This window comes from Panthera leo, chromosome E3 (assembly GCF_018350215.1).
Source record: "Panthera leo isolate Ple1 chromosome E3, P.leo_Ple1_pat1.1, whole genome shotgun sequence".
In the NCBI taxonomy this organism is placed as follows: domain Eukaryota; kingdom Metazoa; phylum Chordata; class Mammalia; order Carnivora; family Felidae; genus Panthera; species Panthera leo.
Window position 1 is genome coordinate 2,150,453 of NC_056694.1, and position 23,507 is coordinate 2,173,959.

The 23,507-nt window shown below is 52.1% G+C and overlaps 1 protein-coding gene across 1 annotated transcript in view; it reads right to left on the bottom strand.

Annotated features, from left to right (window-relative positions):
- GNA12 (G protein subunit alpha 12) overlaps positions 1–23,507 on the bottom strand; it is a 109,642-nt gene that overhangs the window by 57,498 nt on the left and 28,637 nt on the right. Inside the window, exon 2 of the mRNA XM_042921268.1 lies at positions 7,257–7,472. Within this exon, the coding sequence (XP_042777202.1) occupies positions 7,257–7,472 (216 nt within the window). The remainder of the gene's footprint in view (positions 1–7,256; positions 7,473–23,507) is intronic.

A 23,507-nucleotide genomic window follows, 5' to 3' on the forward strand; every position in this document is an offset into this window, starting at 1 on the left:
CGCAGCAGGGGACTCCGCTCCCGCCACACTCACGAGCACGTCGCCGTCTGGGGCGCACGTCCGGGCAAGGAGCCCCGCGGAAGGTCACCGCGAGGGCCCGGACACAGGCCCTCGCCGCCCTCCCTGGACTGGCCGTCCTGCCACTTGTGACACGAGGGGAGAAGATGGCGCCCCCGTCCGGGGCTTCCTGCCACGTGCAGCCAGAGGTCACGGAGGAGCGGACACCCAGGAGCACTGAGCCTCTGCCAACAGCAGGAGACCCGCATCCCCAAAGCAGAAAGGTTGTCCGGAACGCCCCAAGTTGCACCGCAAGGAGCATCAGGCGCTGAAGGCTCTGTGCTCGCCCACCTGCTGGGGGCCCCCCGTCCCCCTCTGGCCTGACACCTCCCGGGACAGCTCTTTAAAGAAGCACGACCACAGGGCATCTCGAGAGCAGAGCGAAGAGGAAAAGGCCAAAGGATTCCGGGGACGTCGGGCGGGCCGGGCGGAGCGCAGGCAGACCAGCCACGGAGCCTTCAGAGACCGGCGGCGAGCGCCGTGTTCCCCCCAGACAGCCCGCGGACGCGACCTGTCGTTTCCCAGGCACGCCGCCACCCCAGGCCTCGCTCACCGGCCAGCCACCAGGGAGCCGCCAAGCCGTGAGGGCACAGGTCCTCCCTAGCAGGAAGGGCCGGCTGCAGGGGGCCGCGCCCATCACGGCCGGGCCCCTGGTCTCCGGCGCGCTCGAAGCCACGGAAGTTACTGTGGCCACAAGGCGCCTCGTCCTCCGTTTGGCCTGGCTCTCTGCCGTCTCAGAGCCTTCCTGAGAAAGCTCGCGAACGTGAACCAGGGCGTCCGGCCTTTTTGAAAGGGGGCCGGTCCGATCTTTGCAGAGATGGAGGAAGGGGCACGCGGCCTAACCGATGTTTGCCGCAGGAGGCAGAGGAGGACGTGGGGCCCTACTCTCCCAGGGCCCGACGGAGGGGCGTTCCCAGCCCGAGGGCTCGCGAGCCGCGTCTCTACAGCCCTTCCACGGCTCTAGCGTCCATGGGGTGAGGGCCTGGCAGAGCAGGCGACGAGGCAGGGCCGACACGGATCGTGGCCGTGCAGGAAGTCAAGCCCTGGGGGCCACAGAAGGTGAGCACGACACGGGTGGGTTTTCCGTCAGGCGCCAGGCTGCTGCGTCCAGAGATTCTCTTGATGGCGTAAAGTATAAAATCATAAATCATGAGCCAGTAGGTAGTATAAAGTTACCCGAGGCCACAGGTCATTTCCCTGTTAAACTGTCACACTCGGAGGACTGTCAGGGGGCAGCACCCGCACACGCCCGTGACCAACAGCTGTCCTGTCCATCTGCAGTTCAGCCGGTGCACTCAGCCTCTCCGAGCTCCTCTGCTGAGGTCGGGAAGACTCGATTCCTTTAAACGTGACGGGGGGAAAATAAGTCTCTGTACTAAGCAGAAGCCTTTCATTTCCAGGAATCAAGAAACCCGGGGCCGTCAGCGTAAACGTGCTCCTCTGAGCGGAGCCTTCGATGCCGTCTTCAAAGCAGGAGACAGACAGACGACATCGTCAAGCCAACACACCGTCCCACCCCTTTGAAAGAGGAACGGAAAGGATGCACCGAGTGTCCACGGTCGACGTGAATCGTCCTGTGTGCGTGCCACACGTCCGCCCGCGCGGCCTCCCCGCCATCTGCACGGATGCTGGGCTCACAATCGGACGACGGGAGGTCACGTGGAGACTCAGGGGACTGTCCGGTCCTCTGAGCGCGAGACGGTGCGCCTGACCTAGGGTCACACCAAGCCGTTTCCGGAGCCGTTGGGCCACAGTCTCGAGAGCACACTGGCTGCCTTCAGGCAGGCAGGTCGGCACCCGGTGAGCCCCTGGCTGCTCACACGGGTCAGGGTCGGGGGAGCTGGTGACGAACACGAGGTAGACTACATAACGAGCAGTCGTGCAGAAGCAAACGCCCCAGCAGCGGTAAATCCGAAGAGGTGGGACCGAGTGTCAGAACCACTGGTGCTCAGGCCGCGGTTCTCAGTCTGTCACCGGGCCTTCCGAGGGAGCCCAGCAGCCGGCCTCCGCCTGCCCACCACCGAGCCACTTCTGGAAACCCGAGAGCGGCTGCACGCACACAGCGGTTCTGCGGCTCATGGGGGTCCTGCGCTGCTCCGCACCGCCCCTCGTCCCCGGGCCGGAACGGGGTGGACAGGGCACCCAGGCCAGACCGGCGGCCTTCCCCGGCCACTGAGCCCGGGCTCCTCCCTGCTCCCGCAGTGGCTACGCTGGTGAGACCCTGTTGTGTCGCCGCCGCCTCGTGACCACAGGGGAGGCGAACCGGCCTGAGCAGGAGAAGGGGGACGGTGCCAAGGAAGGCCCAGAGGGGTTCCCCGGTGGCCTCACGGTCCTGCACATCTGCCGAATGCCCTCCCCCCCCACCCGGCTGCCCCTCACTCCCATCTTCACACAGCTCCCCCATGAACACCTCCCCTCATCCCTCCCTGCCCGGCTGGAAGTGCCTATTTTCTCCGTTTAGGCCTAACGTAGCCTGTATCTTCCTCAATTATATTTCTTGGCACATTTCACTGCAATTATTTGTTTGTAAGTGTGTCTGTCTCACCAGCTTTCAGAACAAATGGGACTCGACCTCAGCACAGCGCCCGGCACGCAGAGAGGGCTAAGTGAGCGCCCGCCTGCCACATGGCCCAGCAAGGACCACGATGTGCAAACTCACGGTCACTATCGGGGCGGAACTTGTACACAAAGGACAACGTGCCCACCTCCGCTGTACTGTAGTAACGAACGAGACCCTAATTTCAAAGGTATCACAGAAAGCAGGTAAGTGGTGAATACATTATCCATATTCTATATTACAGGCACGTGAATTAGCACGTAAATCGCAAAATTCATTTAAAGACCCAAAACTGTCTTTAGCTAGCACAAGGTCACAGGCAGAGACGATACTTACGTTCGTCTACCTACGAGGAAACCTCTGGTGTGCCTTGCTACGTCTCAGAAGCGCTGTGAAAGGTAAGATCTAACGTAGTGCGGTCGTGCGCTTTGTTTCTGAGCTGCAGAGCTTATCAAATTCCGCGTGTGACTGGCAGTCAGCCTCAGGGACCACACAGAAGGGCCAGGCGGCCTCCTCTTTGGAGCGGGAAGAGCCCCGGCCTGCACACCCACCCTGCTCTCCGCCGAGGAGGAAGGGCCCTCACACGGCCGTCACCAGACTAGGCCTTTCTCCTCCCTCTCCCTGGACTGGCAAGTAAACCCAGAGGGCAGAGGGGACAGGAACAGTCTAACACCTGGTGGACAGCAATTCTCAAAGCAGCTGGATCTCTCCAGTGAGAGACTGTCAAGGGCCTGTCACCTGGGGAGGAAAAAAGAAAAAAAAAAAAAAAAAGAAAACCAAGTTGATGAAGCATCACCCTGGAAAGGATGTGACGCTTAAGAAAGGTCCCCAGAGGAGAGAGAGCAAGGTCGGACTGCAGATGGGGAAGGGAAGGGCCTGGTCATGCTGCACGGAGATGCTTCTGTTCCCCACGGCGGGCCCTGCCTGCACGCCTCGGCAATAATGACCACGAAGGCCTACTGTCCCCCATTTCAATCAGATGCTCTGATTTTTAACTTATTTTTTAACTTTAGGGGGGCAGGGGGAAGGGAGAAAATGCCAGGCAGGCTCCAAGCTCAGTGTGGGGCCCGACGCAGGGCTCAATCCCGTGACCGTGGCATCATGACGGGAGCTGAAATCAAGACTCAGATGCTCACCCGACGAAGCTACCCAGTTGCCCTAATTTTTATAAAAAAAAACACACAGAAAAGTACAAAGTAGAAGAATAACAAATACTGGGCGGCTCAGTCGGTTAAGCAGCCGACTCCTGATTTCAGCTCAGGTCACAATCTCACAGTGTGTGGGTTTGAGCCCCGTGTCGGGCTCTATGTTCACTGTTTGGAGCCTGCTTTGGATCCTCTGTCTCCCTCTCTCTGCCCCGCCTCCGTGCCGTCTCTGTCAAATAAATAAATGTTCAAAAAAACTGAAGAAAAAAACCCAAACAAACACCTGGGGCGCCTGGGTGGCTCAGTTGGTGGGGCAACCGGCTTGGGCTCAGGTCATGATCCCACGGTTCGTGAGTCTGAGCCCCGCGGTGGGGTCCGTGCCGTCAGCACAGAGCCCGCTTCGGTTCGATCCTCTCTCTCTGTCCCTCCCCCGCTCGTGCTCTCTCTCCCGCTCAGAAACAGACAAACAAACGAACAAATAACAAATACGTCCCTACCACCCAGTGAACCAAACCCAGGGGCAGCTACTCCCGGTTACGGCGGCCGTGAAGCCTACAGGACTGCCGGGAACAGTACGCCCCTCGGGCACTGCGTCTTCGGGGAGCCCGGCTGCTGGGCGCGCAAGTCGGAAACAGAGGCCAGGACCCACCTTGCACCAGTTTCACCTGACCCCACGCCGAGGTGAGGTCTAGACTAAAGGCTCTCAGGGACAGACTATTGTTGGCCTTATGACTGCCATACCCCAGCCTATCACACCCGTGGCCAGCACAGAAGGTGCTCCTTAAGTGTTGGATGAATGAATGGAGTTAGAAAGACGCAGACTGGCTTCTGAGGCCCAAGTCGCTCGCAGGGATTACTACGAAGACGGGCTGTGGAAGCCATAACCTCTGCGGCGTATTTCCACGTCCTTCCCTGCACGAGGCCCCGACCTCAGCTGGGAGGCCCCTAGCTCGACATGACTGCCCCCCACGTGACTGTGGAACAAGGCAGACAGGAGTCTGGCAAAACCACCCCCACACCACCCTCCCTGACGGAAGGCTGACCAAGCGAGAGCTCTGAGTAATCGGCCGTGGATGCCTACATGTGCCTCTCCGGTCAGTTCTCGACGGGTAGTAGTGATTCCACGTCCTTTACAGGGACAAAGACTCAAACCCCAGTGTTACACGGAGATGCTGTGTTCCCCAGCCGTTCCGGATGTTCCTGCCCCTTAGAAGATTAAGATTTCTTTCTGTGACGACTGCATCTTCCAGTTCTGTCGACTGTTCCACCGTAATTTTTGTTTTTATTTTTTAATTTTTTTTTAACCTTTATTTATTTTTGAGACAGAGAGAGACAGAGCATGAATGGGGGAGGGTCAGCGAGAGAGAGGGAGACACAGAATCCGAAACCGGCTCCAGGCTCTGAGCCGTCAGCCCAGAGCCTGACGCGGGACTTGAACTCACGGACCGCGAGATCATGACCTGAGCCGAAGTCGGCCGCTTACCAACGGAGCCACCCAGGTGCCCTTCCACCGTAATTCTTGAAGTTAACTTGAAAAAGCATGTCAAGGTGAGAAATGTCCCCGGTTGGATCCAGCGATGGGTATTAAGGCGAGTGGGCAAAAGCTTCAGGGGCAACAGGACACCTGCATCGCCTCAAAGCACCCCCCCCCCCGCCCCCCGCCCGCGTATATGACAGTACCCGGGAGCTTGAGAAAGCTCCCGACAGTACCCAGGAGCTGAGAAACCCAGCAGCCACGGCCTTCACTGAGCCACGAAGGCTCGCGTCGCTACGAGGGGGCACACCATCACTTCCGCAGTTTTTTGGCCAAAAACGGACAATCTCGTCCTAACAAGGAGGAAATACCAGACAAACCCAAGTAGGGACATTCCACAAAATAACTGATCGGTGCTCTTTAATAGTGTCAAGGTCACAGAAACCAAGGAAAGACGGAGGACCGCCACTGACGGGGGACTGTCACTGACTACAGACTACGGCAATGTGGGGTCCTGAGCCGGATCCTGGCACACAGGGAGTCCCCAGTGGAAAACACTGCAACCGGAAAAAGGTCTGTTGTTTCATTCACGATATGGAACCAACACGAGTCTTCCGGTCACGGCGGCCGTGCTACGGCTGTGGGACAGGTCGGCCTTAGGGGCGACGGGGTGAACAGCATATGGAAACTGAACGGAAAAAACGACCAGGCAGGCCACATAAATACATGACAAAAATACAAATAACTCATTAGAAAAAAGCGGCAAGAGCACCAAAGGCATATCCTAGAAGGCACACAGCCGATAAGCATCATCAGGGGAATTTCAATGACACCACGAGAAGCTACTATCACAATTTTAAAGCCAGGTAACGCTAGTATCAGCGAGGACGAGAGCTAACGGGGACCCTTTTCTGCTGCTGGCAGACGTGTTACAGGGACGACCACCCTGGAACATGACCTGCTGCATCTGGTCCATTTGGAGGCATAGGCGTCCGCGGACTGGGCAGCCCTCCTCACCCGGTCCGTGTCGCAAGGAAACCCCCGAACACATGCGTCTGGAGACACACAAGAGAGACCACAGCAGTTGTGTGTGGAGTGGCAAAACACGGAAAACAGTTCCCAAGCACAGCTTTGAGAGAACGGACGGATCCTGTTTATTCCCGCCGTGGACAGACGGCCGCAGAGAAAATGAAGGAACCACAGCCACACCAGCAACGCGAATGAATTCCGAAATCGCAAGTCACAGGAGAGCATATTCACTATGAAACCATTTATATAAACTTTGAAAGTAGACAAGACGCTTTAAAAATACATCTTGTAGCAAAACTGTCAAGAAAGGGACTGATGGTTCAAAACGTGGGGTCCCAGCTCACAGGGGCAAAGGGAGTGAGAGTCACAGGTGCTTCTGGCCCCCCGGGGTGTGGACGGACGGACGGACGGCGGGCACAGCTGCTCCTGTTACGGGGAAGTCTGAAGCCCTGTCTAGAGCGAATGAAGGGTCGTTAGGGAAAAGCCAAACGCAAACAGGCGTGTCTTCAATGAATCTAAATGACAAAGACGACCAGGCATGTTTCAAAACTTTTGGACATTAAAACGGAAGGAAAGAACCCACAGAAAGCAAGCGGACGGTTCGGATTAGCAACCAAGGAGCTGATCTGGAAGGAGACGGTCACCACCTGCCAGCCGGGAGCTGCACCGTACGAGCCGGAAAGCGGTTTCAAGGAGACGGTAACTTCCCACCATGAACAAGGCCTGAACATTCTAAGCCCCGAGAGTTACACGGAGCTTTAACAGTACGTTGTACTCCTTGTACTTACTTAGCCAGAATGAATGAAAATTGCCCCTGCTGAACCATTTAGATAGCTTCATTTGCCTCCAGTGTGTTTGCTGTTGGTGGTGTTGAATATTAGGATGTACAGCAATTTGCAGCTTGCCTGTACTTTGACAGTTTTTAAGGAACTTCTGAAGGCCAAGACCGGTCATGAAAATCACGATCGTGTAGCCTGGGGGAGGGCTCACTCACCAGCTGGAACTCGCTCCTCCGGCTAAAAGCCTCCCTGATGCCGGAGTCCCTCCAGAGAGCGCTCAGGGCGGGGACGTACAGCTGGAAGGTGGCAGGCTCCACGGGCAGCCCCGCCTTGTTCTCAAAGGCCAGGAGAAACATGCCATGCTTCTCATTTTCCGAATGCTGCCACGGGATGCCCAGCTTGTCTCGCGCATCCACGAGGACCCTTGAGCCCTAGGAGATAAAGGAGACAGAGAGGGTTTAATTACACTCCCAAGACCGCACCACGACAGAGAGCCGCGGCACAGGCCTTGACCGTCACGCGGCAGCAAACTCACAGGCTATCAACCAGGGTCTGTGTCCTGCTTCGTTTGGTCAAGTCACCCGTGTCTCAACTCGCTGAAACCTGGCAGCTCCTCGACACCAGGAGGACACGACGGTCTGAAAGCCTGGAGCGAATGGGCGAGCCACCAACAGGTGGCCAGTAACCACCAGACGGGACAAAACCGAGATGCACAAGCCGAGCGGCCTGCCCCCCCCCGAAACAGGGGCCCGTGGGCACATCCTGGATTGAATGCCTCCACTGTTAGTGATGAGGAGAGGCTGTTTTTCATTATTTGGCTTACTTCCTCACTGTTAGAAATAGAGTATTCTTGACCCCTTTCTTACCTCACAGGTTAAGAAAGGGGATGGAGAAACAGCCCCAACCCAGGTAGGTGTCCAGTCTGCGGGGGACACTGTCCTGGGGATAACGGCCCCACTGGGCAGTAACGAGGTCCAGTTCATCATTCTCACCCCAGTGCTTCCAAATTAGCAACACCGTATGGAAGCAAGTTTCTGAGTTCTTCTGAGGGGACCCAATGAACGCTCTCTGGCACCGTGAATCCTGCGGGGGGCAAAGACCAGCGGGGGGCCTGTCTGGAAAAGCCTTCACAGGCTCAGGGTGGTCTGGTGGGGCCTGGAACGACAGGGGGCAGTAACTCGTCTCCTGGCACAGAGAACACCAGGACCTCACTGCTACTGGGCACTTGTTTTAAAAAAACAATCAGGGCACCTGGGAGGCTTAGTCGGTTGAGCTCAGGTCACGATCTCGCCATTGACGAGTTCGAGCCCCGCATCAGGCTCTGTGCTGACAGCTCGGAGCCTGGAGCCTGGAGCCTGCCTCGGATTCTGTGTCTCCCACTGTCTCTCCTCCACCCCTCCCCTGCTCATGCTCTGTCTCAAAAATAAATAAACATTAAAAAATAATAATAGTAACGGCTTTATAGGATATATGTCACATACAATCCCCCCATTTAAACTGTACAACTCAGTGGAAGTTTCACGTCCAACAACTTGGGTCAGAGCGGATTCATTCATCATCGATTGTGGCTTCCTTGTATCCCTGCTGTAGCATGTGTGGTGCCTACAACTTTCGTTTCTGCATTGAAACACTGAGCCGAATGGTAACGGGGACCAAAAAGAGTAGTGCAATTTGTCCTCCAGGTCTAGACCAGGACTGTCTGGTGACCGATGTTCCTGCGAGTTCCCTCCTCGGGGCCCACACTCGTCTGCCATCCGTAACCAGGCCCATTTCTACTGATCCACAAACACATGTCCAAGGCTCACAGGCACCATGGGTAAACAGGTTTATGAAGCAGAGTCTGATCTGTAGAAACTCGGAATCTAGCTAGGGAAACAGACCTACGAATTAAAACAATTGATAACCATTCACCATAAAAATACTCAGAAAACTAGGAATAGAGGAGAACTTCCTTAACTTTGAGAAGACTCACAAAAACTGACAGCTAATGTCATAATTAACAGTGAAGGACTGAATCCTTTTCTCTAAAATCAGGAACAAGAGAAGGCGCCCACTTGTGGAGGTGCCAATGAATACAGTACTGGTAGTTCTAGCCAGTAATGGCAAGGTGAAGACATACAAGGTACAGGGATCAGCAAGAGGGAAAAATAAAACTGAGTCTATTTGCAGATAAAATGAAATGATGGTCTATGTGGAAAATTCCAAGGAATCTACCAAAAAAACTTCCTCGTGAATTCATTCAGCAAGGCCGCCGGATGTAAAATTAACCTATAGAAATCAACTGTCTTTCTACTTACTAGCAATGAACGTGTGGAAACTGTAATTTAAAATGCCGTATCAACAATCACTAAGAAAGTAGAAATCGTATAAAACATGTCCAGGACCTGTATGTTGAAAACTACAAAATGTTGACGAAAGAAACCAAAGTGAACCTAACAAATGGAGAGACATACCATGTTCATGGATTGGGAGTTTGAAAATAGTAAATATTCTCTCTAAATTGATATACAAGTCTAACACAATTTCTATAAATCCCAGCAAGATCTTTTAGGGGCACGAATATGGATATATGAGTGTTGTATATAGACGTGTGTGTGTGTTTGTGTGTGTCGTGTGTGTGTGTGTGTGTGTATAGCTATCCTAAAATTTTTGGGAAGGTACTAGATTAGCTGCAACAATTTAGAAAAAGAAACTCAGTGAAAGGAATCACTCAATTTCAACACTTACTATACAGCTATGGTAATCAAGATTGTGCGGTACTGGTGACAGGACAGGAACAGACACAAAGATCAACTGAACATAACTGAGAACCCAGAGATGGCCCCACATAAGTGTGGCCCACTGAGTTTTATAAAGATCCAATTACAGAGAGGGAGAACAGCCTTTTCAACAAATGGTGCGGGAGTAACTGGGCATCCACAGGCAAAGGAAAAAAGAACCCTGACCTCCAACCTCACATTTTATACAGAATCCACTCAAAAGGCAAAACTAGAACATAGGAGAAAATCTTCCGGATCTACAGCTCGGTGAATATTCCTAGGTGACGCAATGCATAATTTATAAAAGAAAACATCAAGAAACTGGACTTCATCAAAATTAAAACTGCGCTCTGCAGAAGACTCTCTGCAGAGGCTGAAAAGATGCTCTATGGACTAGGAGGCAATACCCACCACACACCCGACAAAGGACGTGAGTCTAGAATTTATACAGAACACTCAAAACTCAACAGTTAGAAACACAATCCAGTTAGGAAATGGGCAGAAGACATGATGAGACGTTTCGCCAGGGAGCACACACAGAGAGCACGCAAGCAGGTGAGAGACCAGATGTTCAAGGCCACCAGCCATCAGGGCAAAGCAGGTTAAGACCAGAGAAGGTACCGTTACACAGTATTCAAACAGCTGAAACGAACAAACAAAACCAGTGACAACACCAGAGGGTGGTGAGGGCGCAGAGATATTTAATCTCTCATACATTGTTGATGGGATCTGAGGCGGCACAGCCACTCTGGAAACCGTTTTCCGGTTTCTTAAAAAATTAAACCTGTATTTATCAAACAATCCAGCCATCTCACTCCTGGGCACTGACCTCAGAGAAATGAGAATTTACGTCCGCACAGAAACATGTGCAAGAATGTTCATAGCAGCTTTATTCATAACAGCCTAGAGCTGGAAACAGCCCCAAAGTCCTTCAATAGACAAATGGTCACACGCTGTGGGGCCCCCGTACCAGGAAAAAGGACATGGCAGTAAAAGGGAATGAGCACTTGATTCATGGGACAACCTGGACGGGGCTCAAAAAAAAAATTATGCTGAGTAAAAAAAAAAGCCAGTCTCAGAAGATCACATGCTATGTGATTCTGTGTAGAGACTATTCTTGAAGTGACAAAATTATAAAGACAGAACACAAATTAGTGGCTGCCAGGGACTGGGAACGGCAGAGGAAGCAGGACGGGGGCGGGGGGGACGGTCCCAGGGTAGCTGGAGATCTACACACACACCCACACCCACACACAGTAACAATGTCAATTTCCTGATCGTGATAGTGCACTGGAGTTCTAGAAAATGTAACCACTGGGGAAAACCGTGATACCTCTCCCCTGCTATCTTTGCAAGTGCCTGGGAACCTAGAATTACCTCAAAATATATTTTTATCTTATTATTTTTTAAGTTTATTATTTATTTTTGAGAGAGCGAGCACGAGCGGGGGAGGGGCAGGGCGAGAGGGAGAGAGAATCCCAAGCAGGCTTTGCGCTGTGAGCATGGAGCCCGACCGGGGTGGGGGTGCGGGGGGGGGGCTCGATCTCACGAACTGTGAGGTCATGACCTGAGCTGAAATCCAGAGTCAGACACTTAACCAACTGAGCCACCCAAGCGCCCCCAAAACGTTGTTTCAAAAGCTAACTAGCAGCCATGACAGTAAATGTTCCGATTTCGTGGTGTGGAAAGGTAAGGTTCACCAGGGGAGGGGGAGGAGGGTGGAGATCAGCAGGAAAATGAGATGGATGGGTCTCAGCAGAGCCTGAAGCGCAGGTTAACTTCAACCTGGCACCAATGGACTAGCACCCACCCAGAGGAAAACCGGACTTGAATAAATCCTCAGCTCTCCTTCCTCTGGGTTCCAACCACCCCATTCCTCCCTCTGGGTCCTTCCCGTCTCCCCATTTTCTGACAACGTCACACCAAGCTCCCGCCTGCCCAAAAGGACAGTCTCGAAAAGCTTCAAGAACCCAAGAGAACAAACATGTTTCACATTTTCCACATTACGCGGGACAAGAAATATCTGAGTACAGAGAAGGCAGAGGAGACCTCTCTGGTGAGGTTCTTGGCACAGGGTCACAGCACCCTTGTGGAAACCAGACAAAGGCTCCCACCGTCCTCGCACACAAGGCCCCTCTTCCGGCAGAGGGGCTGGGTCGGGATTTGAGCCCTCCCCCAGGCCCAGCCCCAGCCCCAGGTCAGGTGACCAACCCAACTACCTCTCCTGAAAATCCAGCCCGCTCAAGTTCAACTCAGGAAACGCGGTCTGACACACAGTGCCCTTTTGACACATCAAAAAGTCCGGCTTGACAAGGAGCGCATCCTCACTCACACGGTAAACTGAACCTCTGCTCCCTGGGGGTTTCATTTTCATGTGTCGGAGATGAAGGCAAGGAATCAAAACGGACTTGGAGGCCCGAGCGATCGTTTCCAAGACTGCTTTCAACACTGCACCAACCAGGCCTTGCCTAATTACTGGGGTGAACACAAGTTTGGCTTAAAACACCCTGGTCTATCCAAAAGCAGCCTGTGTTCCCACCACACACTACCACCCAGGCAAGCTTGGACACGGTCCAAATGAGCTTCACCCAGACACGAAGAAAAGGCTCCTTATTTCTCTCTCTTTAAAAACCCAGGGAAAGTGAGAAAACTGCTGACGAACTTTGAATTACTCTGGTTAGCTAGAGTCGTTTTCTGTATCGACGTCTCTACATATGGAGGAGAAAAGTACCGAGAAAAGAGAGGTCTCTTTTGCCTTTTTAAGTTTGTCCCAGTGAAGAACCATTCTCTGCCACCTTTATTCCGAACACCGAAAATGGAGATCACGGAGAGGTTTCCCCTTTGGGGCATCTGCCTAAAATCAGGGCCCACTTTTTCTTCCTTTTTAGACAGAGTATCAAGTCTTGGGAATGTTCTGCCTACTGTGCTTTTGCAGAACGGATCGGATCGTTACAGGTGTCACCACCATTGTTTGGAGCTGCAGTGCTTCCAAGACACCAGAATATAGGAGGCAGGCTGCAATTAGCACCTTGCCTCATTGTTTCCCACCAAAGACCTACTTCCTGAAACGCAAAGCCGAGAAAATCCTAAAATCCATATGTACTCAGTAAGAAAAAGAGGAGAAGTGAAGGGAGAAGGCAGTCTGCTTGTGTCATTCATCGTTCTCTCAGTAACAATGTTACCCAAGTATTCACTTTTTGATAACCATACATTTTATTCAGTTACCTAAGGCGAACAGTTAAAAGTCTGAAGCTGTTTGGTGACTTCATCTCAATACTATGTAACACTTCAAACTGCTCAAAGCACAGTTTTAAGACGACTTCTAAATCCAGCCACTGAAACTTCTGGTCAAAGAACAGAGTCCCGGTCTGCTGGGGATGTACAACTGGGTGGGTGGGGGGGGGGGGGTTCAGCTTTATTGGATGGAGACCCAAGACGGCAAATCCTGTCATCTCATTTCAAACTACGTGTGCTGAGTTTAGCCCCCAATCAAAGCGAATCTTTTCGGCTACTTCTCACTCCTCACTAAGCTCTTCCCACAGCAAATTCCAGAGCCCAGACACGCCTAAAACGCTGGCAGATCAAACGAGCTGTTCCTGCAGAAGGAAGGCCGCAGGTGCGCGAGGAACCCGGCGAGGCCCGAAGGTGCTCCCCACCAGCAACAGCCCATCTCCTCGGAAAGCGGCTGCTGCTATTTTTGAAACCCACCAGGGCCGGGTTGTGCGCCTTTGGCCACCGTCCAAATAAAAGAAACGCTGCCAGAAATGTAAACAGGATACACTTCAACTGCACGAGTCCAGCAAGGAGGGGCCGAGGGCTCCTCGCAGACTCTCTCTGGAATGAAGGGGAGGAGAGCTCCGAAGTCAGAGGTCAGAGCAGCCGCGAGGGAGGGACGGGGAGCACCGGTACTTCCGGGGCAGACACGACAGCACCCCCCTCGTCCAGCCCCCGCCCCCACGGTGCCCCCTCCCCCCCACCGTGCGCGTGCGCTTTGGGAACAAACGCACTAACAGACGTTCCTCCCACCCGCAGAGCTCGCCCTTCAGGCAGAGACAGGCACCAGGGAAGGGGTCAAGAGCCAAAGAGGTGGTAAGTGTGGCACCTGCCCGAGGGCCTTCTAGAGGGAGAAGCGGCACAGAGGCAGGAGAAGGCTCGTGCGTGTGGAGGATTTACTCGCAGAAGCAGGAAACCAGGAAAGGTCCGGAAGGAGCGGCTGCGGCAGGTGCGGTGGGCGGGGCAGGTGCAGGTTCAGGTGCAGGGGGGCGGTCGGAAGGCCACCCCCAAGGAAGAGGGGAGCAGCCCCCAAACGCGGAGGGCCGTAACCACACCACCAAGCAGCTCTCCACGTGGAGTCCAGAGGAGGGTCTGGCTCGGCCCGGGGGGTGGGGTGGGGGGGGGCCTGGGTAAGCGGAAGGCAAACTAGATTTAACGGGACGGGAAACCCGAGGCAACGCTTCCAGGAAACGGAACGGTCAGAGAAACCCTGGGTTGAGGCAAATGCAAACTGTCGTCTGGAGGGTTCTCCGGCACCCGGGGAAGGCTGGTGCTCCTGGAAGCTAAAAAACACATCCAGAAACAAACAAGGAATTCAGCATCAGCTCAGAATTCCTCACATCTCCTCCGGTGGAATGTGAAAAGCCACGCCGCATCTCACAGCTCAAGAGCCAGCAGGCCGGGGACTTGTGAGGTCACCTCCCAGAGCCACACAGAGAGCAGTCTCTCCTCTTCCTGTTCAAGGTGGAGGCCCCAAGCCTGGAACCCACTTGGACTAAACATTCACTAAACGTTACACGGACAAGCTCTAGCACCAGGGGGAGCAGAGCCTTCCTGGTCAAGTACAGAAAATAAGAAAGCAATCTGAGAATAATACTAAATATGATTCCAAGGGGGAAAACGTCCCACAAACACCACAAACAGGTAACACGGCTTAATGCACTAATTCGGTGCTTTCACAATTCAAATTTCAGTGCAGTACAAAATTCAGCATGAAACAACGTAGCAGGCTTTTAAACAACTCAATAGAACATAACGGTAAATAACTTATAAATGATAACAGCAAGTGTTTCATGGAAATTCTGTTTTAGTTAAAGGAAGATCTGTATATATGCAGGGCACCTGGGTGGCTAGTTGGCTGAGTATTTGCCGTGTGACCAATACTGTGTTAAGTGCTCAACACCCATTCAGCTCCTTCCGCTTTTTAACCCTGTGAGGGGAAGAGTTACTATGCCCATTTTACAGATGAGAAAAACTGAAGCTCCATCACAGCCAGTGAAGTGTGATTCTGTGATTCTAAAGCTGGTGTCTTCTATCTATATTCTTTATGCCTACGCGTCTATCAGGGGAATGAGGGAAGGAAGACAGGCAGGAGGCAGATGTTCACACAGCTGGCAGCAGGCCCCAAGAGTACGCCTGAACTGACCTTTGGGGACCTGACATTGGCTGGTATTCTCTAGAAGATTAAAAAAAAAACCCAGTAATTAAAATCTACAAGTATGGGATATGCTTATGCCTGGCTCAGTTACACAGAAGTTAGTGAGTTCAGATGGTACCTTAATCTTCAAAGAGTAAAAACCTTTCATTCATGCGAACTACCTTAGCAGCACAGAATTCGAACATTCGACCGCTTTCTGTCCAAGAGAGACACCCTGAGCCACCATGGCCACTGAACGGTACAAGAGTGGCCAGTCTGAATTGAGGTGTTATAAATACATACCAGATTTCAAAGACTTAGCATGAAAAATATACATAAATATCTTTTACTTTTTAATTCTGTTTACATGTTGAAGTAACATTTTGATAATCTTGGGTTATCAAAATGTATTAATTTTCTTCCATTTACCTCTCTTAATGTGGCTAAGTCAAAGTATGAATTTGCGGCTCATGTACATTTCTGTTGGACTGAATCGCTATACATTTCTTAAAATGGAATTTGTTTCTTTCTGATCATAAAAATATTTTTAGTGCAGAAAGGAGAGGGAGGAAACATAGAAATGTATTAAGAAGAAAATGAAATCCTTGGGGTACGCTGGGTGGCTCAGTCGGTTGAGCGACGGACTTCAGCTCAGGTCACGATCTCACATTTCGTGAGTTCGAGCCCCACGTCGGGCTCTGTGCTGAAAGCTCGGAGCCTGGAGCCTGCTTCGGATTCTGTGTCTCCCTGATCTCTCTGCCCCTAACCCACTCGCATTCTGTCTCTGTCTCTCTCAAAAATAAACATTAAAAAAAGTTTAAAAAAAGAAAATGAAATCCTCAAGAATACTACTATTTAGAAATGACTGTTGTTAATGTAGAGTGTTACAGTCTCATTCTTTACAGACATTCCCTTTGTGTGTATAAACATTTTAGAAATCTTCAACATTTCTAGCAGTATCTCGAACATTTCCCTGTGTCATTAACTATTTCAAAACTTCAGGATTTGTAACTGCTGCATGGTAATCCAACATATGGGATGGGCTATAATTAGACTGATCCCCTGTTGCTGAACATCTGAGCGGCTTCCAGAGCATGGCAAGCGTGAACCGCAACACGCCAGGAGCTGGCCGGTCGGGCAACGTCCACACACATCTCACTATTCTCCCGTGACAGATTCCTCTAAGTCGCATTATGGGACTCCTGGGTCAAAAAGTATGCACAGTTATTTCTGAGGCTTTTGATAAACATTACTGAACTTCTCTCCAGAACGGCTGTGCCAATGTAATCATTTATATCTGGTAATTTTTCATTTTCCTAAAATTGACTCTTTTTTTAAATTGGTCTCTTTGGTTTTTCTAAAATTATCCTCCAATGATATGTAACCAGTCCCATCTTTAAATCATGGCGGCAAGGTAATCACAGTAATTAGCAACTGTGAAAATGAAGCAAATTTAGGACACACACATATACACACTGACAACCCAAAGTCAGAAAGAAACAGAAAATTAACAGACATTTCGCTCTTCTACTTCTAATATATTTTTACATAAGCATTCTCTTTCCTCTAAGTCCTAATGATAAAACATGAATAAACCAAATAAATCAAATAACCAATGAAAATGAATTAAAAATAGATAAAGTAATAGAGTAATTGTTAGTAAAAATGCTTGGTTTTCTCAAGTCCTTTGCTTCCAATCAGAACAAAGATGTGTCGGTCCTTCCAGTAAAGCAGCTCGAATCAAAGCAGACAGAAGATGTAAACGTGTTAGCCTGAATTCCTAGAAGGTTCCCCATCAGGAGACCTTGAATTTGACGGGAGAATTAACATCACTTCTTATCTGCAGGGACAGAAGTCCCTCGAAACAGTGCGGCATTGAGATGAAGCGTAAGAGGAGAAAACTCGCTCGGACGACACACAGGCGTGCGACTGCTCTCACTCCCTCTGAAACCATGCGATGGGAAGGTGGAGGCTGGCGACAAGACTAACCGGAGAAAAGTTAAAAGCCGGCAAACTTAACTCTTGCAGAAAATAAACAGCACCCCAGAGGCATCTGCACATGTCAGTAAGTCCACCTTCGGCGTGAGGCTCACACCGAACTGTTAAGACACCGCAGCCTTTCAAGTCAAGTCTCAGGCATAAATACAGGCGGGCGTGACAGGACAGGAGAGGCGGTGCTGGGCTCCCTAGAAGGAGCTGTGGAACGTCACACACCCGGCGTCCCGGCCCCACGGAGGAGCCACAAGCCCTGTCATTACTTGCGCCGTCCCCTTCCTTGTGGGACTCCAGCTGCTCTAGGAGGCACCGCTGTTTGGGCGTCCGGCCTCGTGGACTGGACCAAGAATAGTGCCGATGGCGGAAAACCGTAGCTTGCGAGAGGGCCCGGCGCTGACCCTTGGGATTCTCTCTCTCCCTCTCTCTCTGCCCCTCCCCTGTTCTCACTTTCTCTCTCTCAAAATAAATAAATACTCGAAAAAAGACAGACAAAAAAACCACCAAGGAAGCAAGTTCATGGCAGTTCCTGCTCAAGCCGTACAAGAGCCTCCCTCCCCAGCACAAGAGCCCAGGTCCTGGAAGGGGCCCAGAAGGTGCCACGTGACCTGACCCTGTTGTCTGTCCGACCTCACTTCCTCTTCCTCCTCCTCCTCCTCCTCCTCCTCCTCCTCCTCCTCCTCTCCCCTCCCTGCTGGCTTCAGTACCGTCACATGGCTTTGCTGCTTCTGCCTCTGGGCCTTTGCACTCCTGGATCCTGATGGCTGAAACCCTTTTGGCCTAGATAGCTCTAGACTGCCTTAGATAACGCACTCCCTCAGCTCCTTTGATTCTACATTCAAAGATCAGCAAGGCCTTCCCTGGGCCATCTTATCCACGGCTGAGACCTTCTCCCCGCACCCCCGCCCCTCCACCCCCCACAAGCCCACCTCTCCCGTCCCTTCCCCGCTTTCTGGCTCTCTTTAGCACTTCCCACTAGCTGGCTAATGGACCCTACGGTTAATCATTCATCTTGTGGATTCTCTCTCTCCTCCCCAGTGGACAGCAAGGCCCCTGAGGGTGGGACCCTTGGTCTGTTCAGTCCCATATTCCCGGGGCCTGGCACACAGTGGGTGGTCTACTTGCTGAAAGAATAAATGCCTGGATTTCAGGTTCCTCATCTGCTAGACAAGGATAACGTTCCTTTCTAGACCCAAGGCTGCAGCACGGATACTGCAGGGGGCAGATATCTGTACACTAACAAGTAGATCTGTCTCGTACCCAAAGTGATCAGATAGTACACCAACCAAGTATCACCAATCATTTCAATTTACTTCTCACTGGAAACCTTACCACACGAGGAATCATCACGCAGACTAATAAGTTAATACTGGCTCATGTATTACTTGAGAGTAATTTAGTTGTATAACGGGTCTGGAAATTCCTCTAAAAACTATCTCCCTTCCGTATGTCAGAGATAAGAAGCCCGATTACAGGAAAAGTTCAACCGAAGAGACAGCTTAATTTACCATAGCGAGTAGATTAAAACTGCAGTGCGATCGAGTTTAAATCAAAGAGATGCCCCACATCTGTGTCTCGCTTCTTTCCAGTATACAAATGCTTTTGTGATCAGTAAGATACAAATAAATCTTTATTTGAAAGCATAACGAACAGTCTCCCAGTGTTGTACCCACTCCCGACAGCAGACCCACCCGCAGTCCCTGGCAAGACGGCAGCAACAAACGGGAAGGTGTATCCCCCTCAGCAGGGGTACCGAGGCCAGCAGCTCGGCCTTTCCAGACGGTACGTGCAGACGATCTGAAGAAATGAAGTCTTCTGATGGTGACGTGAGGAGACTTCATCGAACAGCAAAAGGAGATCAGAACGCGGGAGAAAACGCAGACGCCCCGGCCCCAAATCCCTGGGCGGCAAGGCCGGATCCAGACAGGAAGCCTCAGCTCCAGGCAGGGACCGGTGCCCCGGGTGGGCGCCTTGCAGTGAGCCTTCCGCACCAGGCCCGCAGCCCAGGCCTCGGGGTGCAGCCGCTTTCTCCACGGCCCAGGGAGCCCCGAGGCAGCCAAAGGCATTAGGGTGTGTAAGAGGGACGGGGAGAATACACTTGCGGCTTATTACGCAGATGGGCTGTTAAAGTACCTTCTACCAAATGTTTGTCTACCATACAGACTTCTTAAAAAATCACCGGAGAAGAGGGGCACTCGGGTGGCTCAGTCGGTTGAGGGTCTGACTTCGGCTCAGGTCACGTTCTCAGGATTCGTGTGTTCGAGCCCCGCGTCGGGCCCCGTGCTGACAGCTCAGAGCCTGGAGCCTGCTTCCGATTCTGTGTCTCCCACTCTCTCTCTGGCCCTCCCCTGCTCACGCTCTGTCTGGCTCCGTCTCAAAAGTAAATAAACATTAAAAACAATTTTTAAAAATCTTTGGAGAAGAAGCCTCGCAGTAAAATCAGTGTAGCTGTAAGTACGCTGCCCACGCTCAGCAGTTTGCAAACTAGTAAAACTGAAATGAGAAGGATTTCCAGTGCATCCGAGCTCCCCCGCAAGCAAGCCCTGGCGGGGTTTGCAGGCAGCACTGGGCGCGGTGAGCTGGGGGCAAGGGCTCCCTCCCGGGGGGCGCTGACCCTTTACACACAGTCCGGCAGGCGGCACCAACACCAAGGTCCACTTCTGCAAAAGCACCTTCCGTAAGGGACCAGGTGAAAGTCACAACTTGTTTCCATATAAAACCACAAAAACAAAGAAAAGAGGACATTTAGCGACATTTAGCGCAGAAAGCATTCGTTATTTAGAAGCTGGAGGGAACCTCCCGCAGCTTCCTCCCACTGCAACCCTGCAGCCATGGGGGAGGGAGTCAAAAAGGTCTTCAAGTGTTAGAAACCTGCAGACTGAGTTAATCCCTGGGTTACTAATTCTATGAAAAAACTATTTTTAGTTTTCAAGTAAGTAAGAATAATTCCTTAAGGACACACATCTGCTTTTCCTCAAAATTACGATAACTCCCTCGGGCAGTGTTTTCCTTCGCTTTCTTTTTCTTTTAAAGCTACTGAGACACTAACACAGTCTTTAGACCTCAGCTAAAACGTGGCGACTTCACAGTCTTTAGACCTCAGCTAAAACGTGGCGACTTCATGCTCTGGTTCGGACACGACCACTTGAACCCCCCAACGTTTATGGTGAACTTCAAAGTCCATCTAGATAACTGGCGGGGGGGGGGGGGGGGGGGCGGAAAGCACAGAACAAGACCAACAACCCACCACAAAACCTGTACTTTTAAGGACAAAATTGGTCAACAGAGGACATTTACTCAGCATTTACAGACGGACTTAAGGACACATGCACGTGGCTCTTACGGACTCCATCCCCCTCGCAGCTGAAAATTTTGACTCCCCCAAAACTTGACTGCTAACAGCCTACTGTTGACCGGAAGCCTTAGGGAGAACATGAGCAGCCAATTAACATATATTTTGCAAGTTCTATTTATTTTATACTGTATTCTTACAATGCAGTGAGCTGTAGAAAAGGAAATATTGAGAAAATCATAAAGAAAGGAAGACACATTTACAGTGCTCTATTTATAAAAACAACAACAAAAAACCCCAGATCCACGTATAAATGGACCCGTGCTGCCTAAACCCGTGTTATTCAAGGGTCAACCGCACGCACACAAAATCGAAAGAACGCAGTGACTTTTAAAATGTAATTACTTCAGGGGGGGCCTGGGTGGCTCAATTGGTTAAGCGTGTGACTCTGACTTTGGCTCAGGTCATGATCTTAAGGTTTGTGAGTTTGAGCCCCTGACAGGGCAGAGCCGGCTTTGGATCCTCTGTCCCTCTCTCTTTGCCCCACCCCCTCTCTATCTCAAAAATAAACATTCAAAAAACTAAAACAGTTTCAAAAGTGTAAATTTTTTTTACTAATTTTTTACTGATAAAAATTATTTTATCAGCTTTGATAAAATAGAATGTTCTTTCTCAGCAGGATGGTTCTTTTACTTTTTATTTTTATTTTTATTTTTATTTTTATTTTTTTAACATTTTTTATTTATTTTTGGGACAGAGAGAGACAGAGCATGAACGGGGGAGGGGCAGAGAGAGATGGAGACACAGAATTGGAAACAGGCTCCAGGCTCCGAGCCATCAGCTCAGAGCCTGACGCGGGGCTCGAACTCACAGACCGCGAGATCGTGACCTGGCTGAAGTCGGACGCTTAACCGACTGCGCCACCCAGGCGCCCCTCTTTTACTTTTTAAATTATTTAACAAGTAGACAAGGACAAATGCTCAGAGTACACACGTCATCAGGGGCCCGGCGGGGGCCGCATGCTGGAGTGGCCCCACCGTCCCTGCGAGTGAAGCATGAAGCATGACTCGTGCCAAGAGACCTACTGTACCTGCTGCCAGCTGTGACAAAGACGCCGGGGAAGACAGGACAGCATGCAAGAAGAGCACGAAGAGGGAAAGGCAGCCAGGCCTGGAAGGCGGGGTGGAGCAGGATGTGAGGGAAAACCCGAGAAAATGCAGGCGGCAGGCCCTGTGAAGCGTAGGAGCAAAAGTGGAAAATCAGGAGGCACCGGCATTAGTCACGAGGCTGGAACTGGACGGCCCTGTCCACAGGGCCGCCAGACAAGCCGGGAGCAGGGACCAGAAGGGACCAGGAAGGACATGGAATGCAGTCACGAGGCTGGAATCGGACGGCCCCGTCCGCAGGGCCGCCAGACAAGCCGGGAGCAGGGACCAGAAGGGACCAGGAAGGACCAGGAGGGACCAGGAAGGACATGGAACGCTGCCCTGGGCTGTGGGCTGCACACGGTGTGTCCGTCTGTACGTGGGCCTCTGTCTCTCTGAATCCACTAACCTGAACTCAAGACGACTGAAGACCCACCCTCTCAACTTCGTCCGGCTCCCAGATCAAGTCAGGGTCACAGCACAAGGCTCTTGGGGGATTTCCTGGGCAAACAAAGTCTCTCCTCGAGAGTCACCTTCTCAGTGAGGCCTGACCCGACCACTGTATTTAAAGCCACGGCCCCACTGCTAACTTTTGAGTTCCTTTTCCTGCTTTCTACACGGCACAGAGTTCCAGCGCTGGAAGGCGTCTAGAGGGTGCTCTGCCGAATCACCCCCCAGACAGCAATTCCTTACAAACACCCGCTTTCTAGCCTTACATGCTTATCAGTCTATGTTGGATGCTTTAGAAAAAGGGCTCTCCAAGTTATCCCGCGAACCCCAAAGGCACCTTCCTGTGCTCTCCCCAGCCCACCTGCCCCTGCTCCCCCTCACCCCTCCATGCGCGAGCCCACTAGGGCACATGCTCCTCATCACGGTACCCGGATGCATCTACACTGTGTTCCTAGTGCTGAACTCACAGTCACATGGGTGACAAGGAATCATCTCTGTCCTTCGGGCCAATGAAGGTCATCCATCGGTCGCCGGGTGCCAGCCCATGGCAGGTACCCAGACTACCGCAGAGACGAGACACACGGGCCCCTGGCCTCTGGAAGCTTCTGTGTGAGGGAAGGGGGACACAAATCGCAGGTGGACAGACACAGATGTCACCGCAGCCCAGACCCGGGACCGTGCCCTACAGGCAATGACGGGCCTATGGGGTGGAGGGTGGAGGGGGCCGCGGTCGACAGGGGCATCGGGGAAGGCCGCTAAGGTGCCAAGCTGACCTCGAGGACAGGAAGGAGCTGGCCACGCGGTAAAAGTTTGCCTAGTGGGAGGGAAGCAAGGCCCTGAGCTTCGTGGAAGGGCTGGAGCATGGCAGGTTGGGGGGGAGGGGAGTGGAGAGCTCGGCGCGGGGCATGTGGAGTTTTCCTGGACTATGGTTTGAAAACAGTGCAAACCTTGAACACACTACAAGCCGTGACGCAGGACGCGAAGAAGCAGAGTGTTAGTGTCATGTCACCACACGATCTTAGAAGCTGGCCAACGTGGATTTAGAGCTGGCCCAGCTGGGAGCTTGGCGTTATCAGTTTATCCACATGCACGGAGGTGCGTTGAGACTTTTCCACGTACGGTCGAGATGACAACAGAACGGGGAGGCCCTCGTCCCACGGCAACAGATGTGGGGGGGCGCAGAGGCTCAGGGGACGGGGTCCTCGCCTTTGCCAGCAAGCTGAGAGCTCAGGCACCCCCTGTACCCCGAGGGGCCCTGAGACTCTGCATTCTTCAGAGCCGACCTTCCGTAAGCAGCCTGGAGCTCAGCCTGCGTCTGAGGAAAACACAAACCTCGAGGCACCAAGGGTGGGTGTGAACAGCACTATCACAGGATCCAAGAATAGGAGGAACATTATTCCCCACGCCACCCTAGTCCG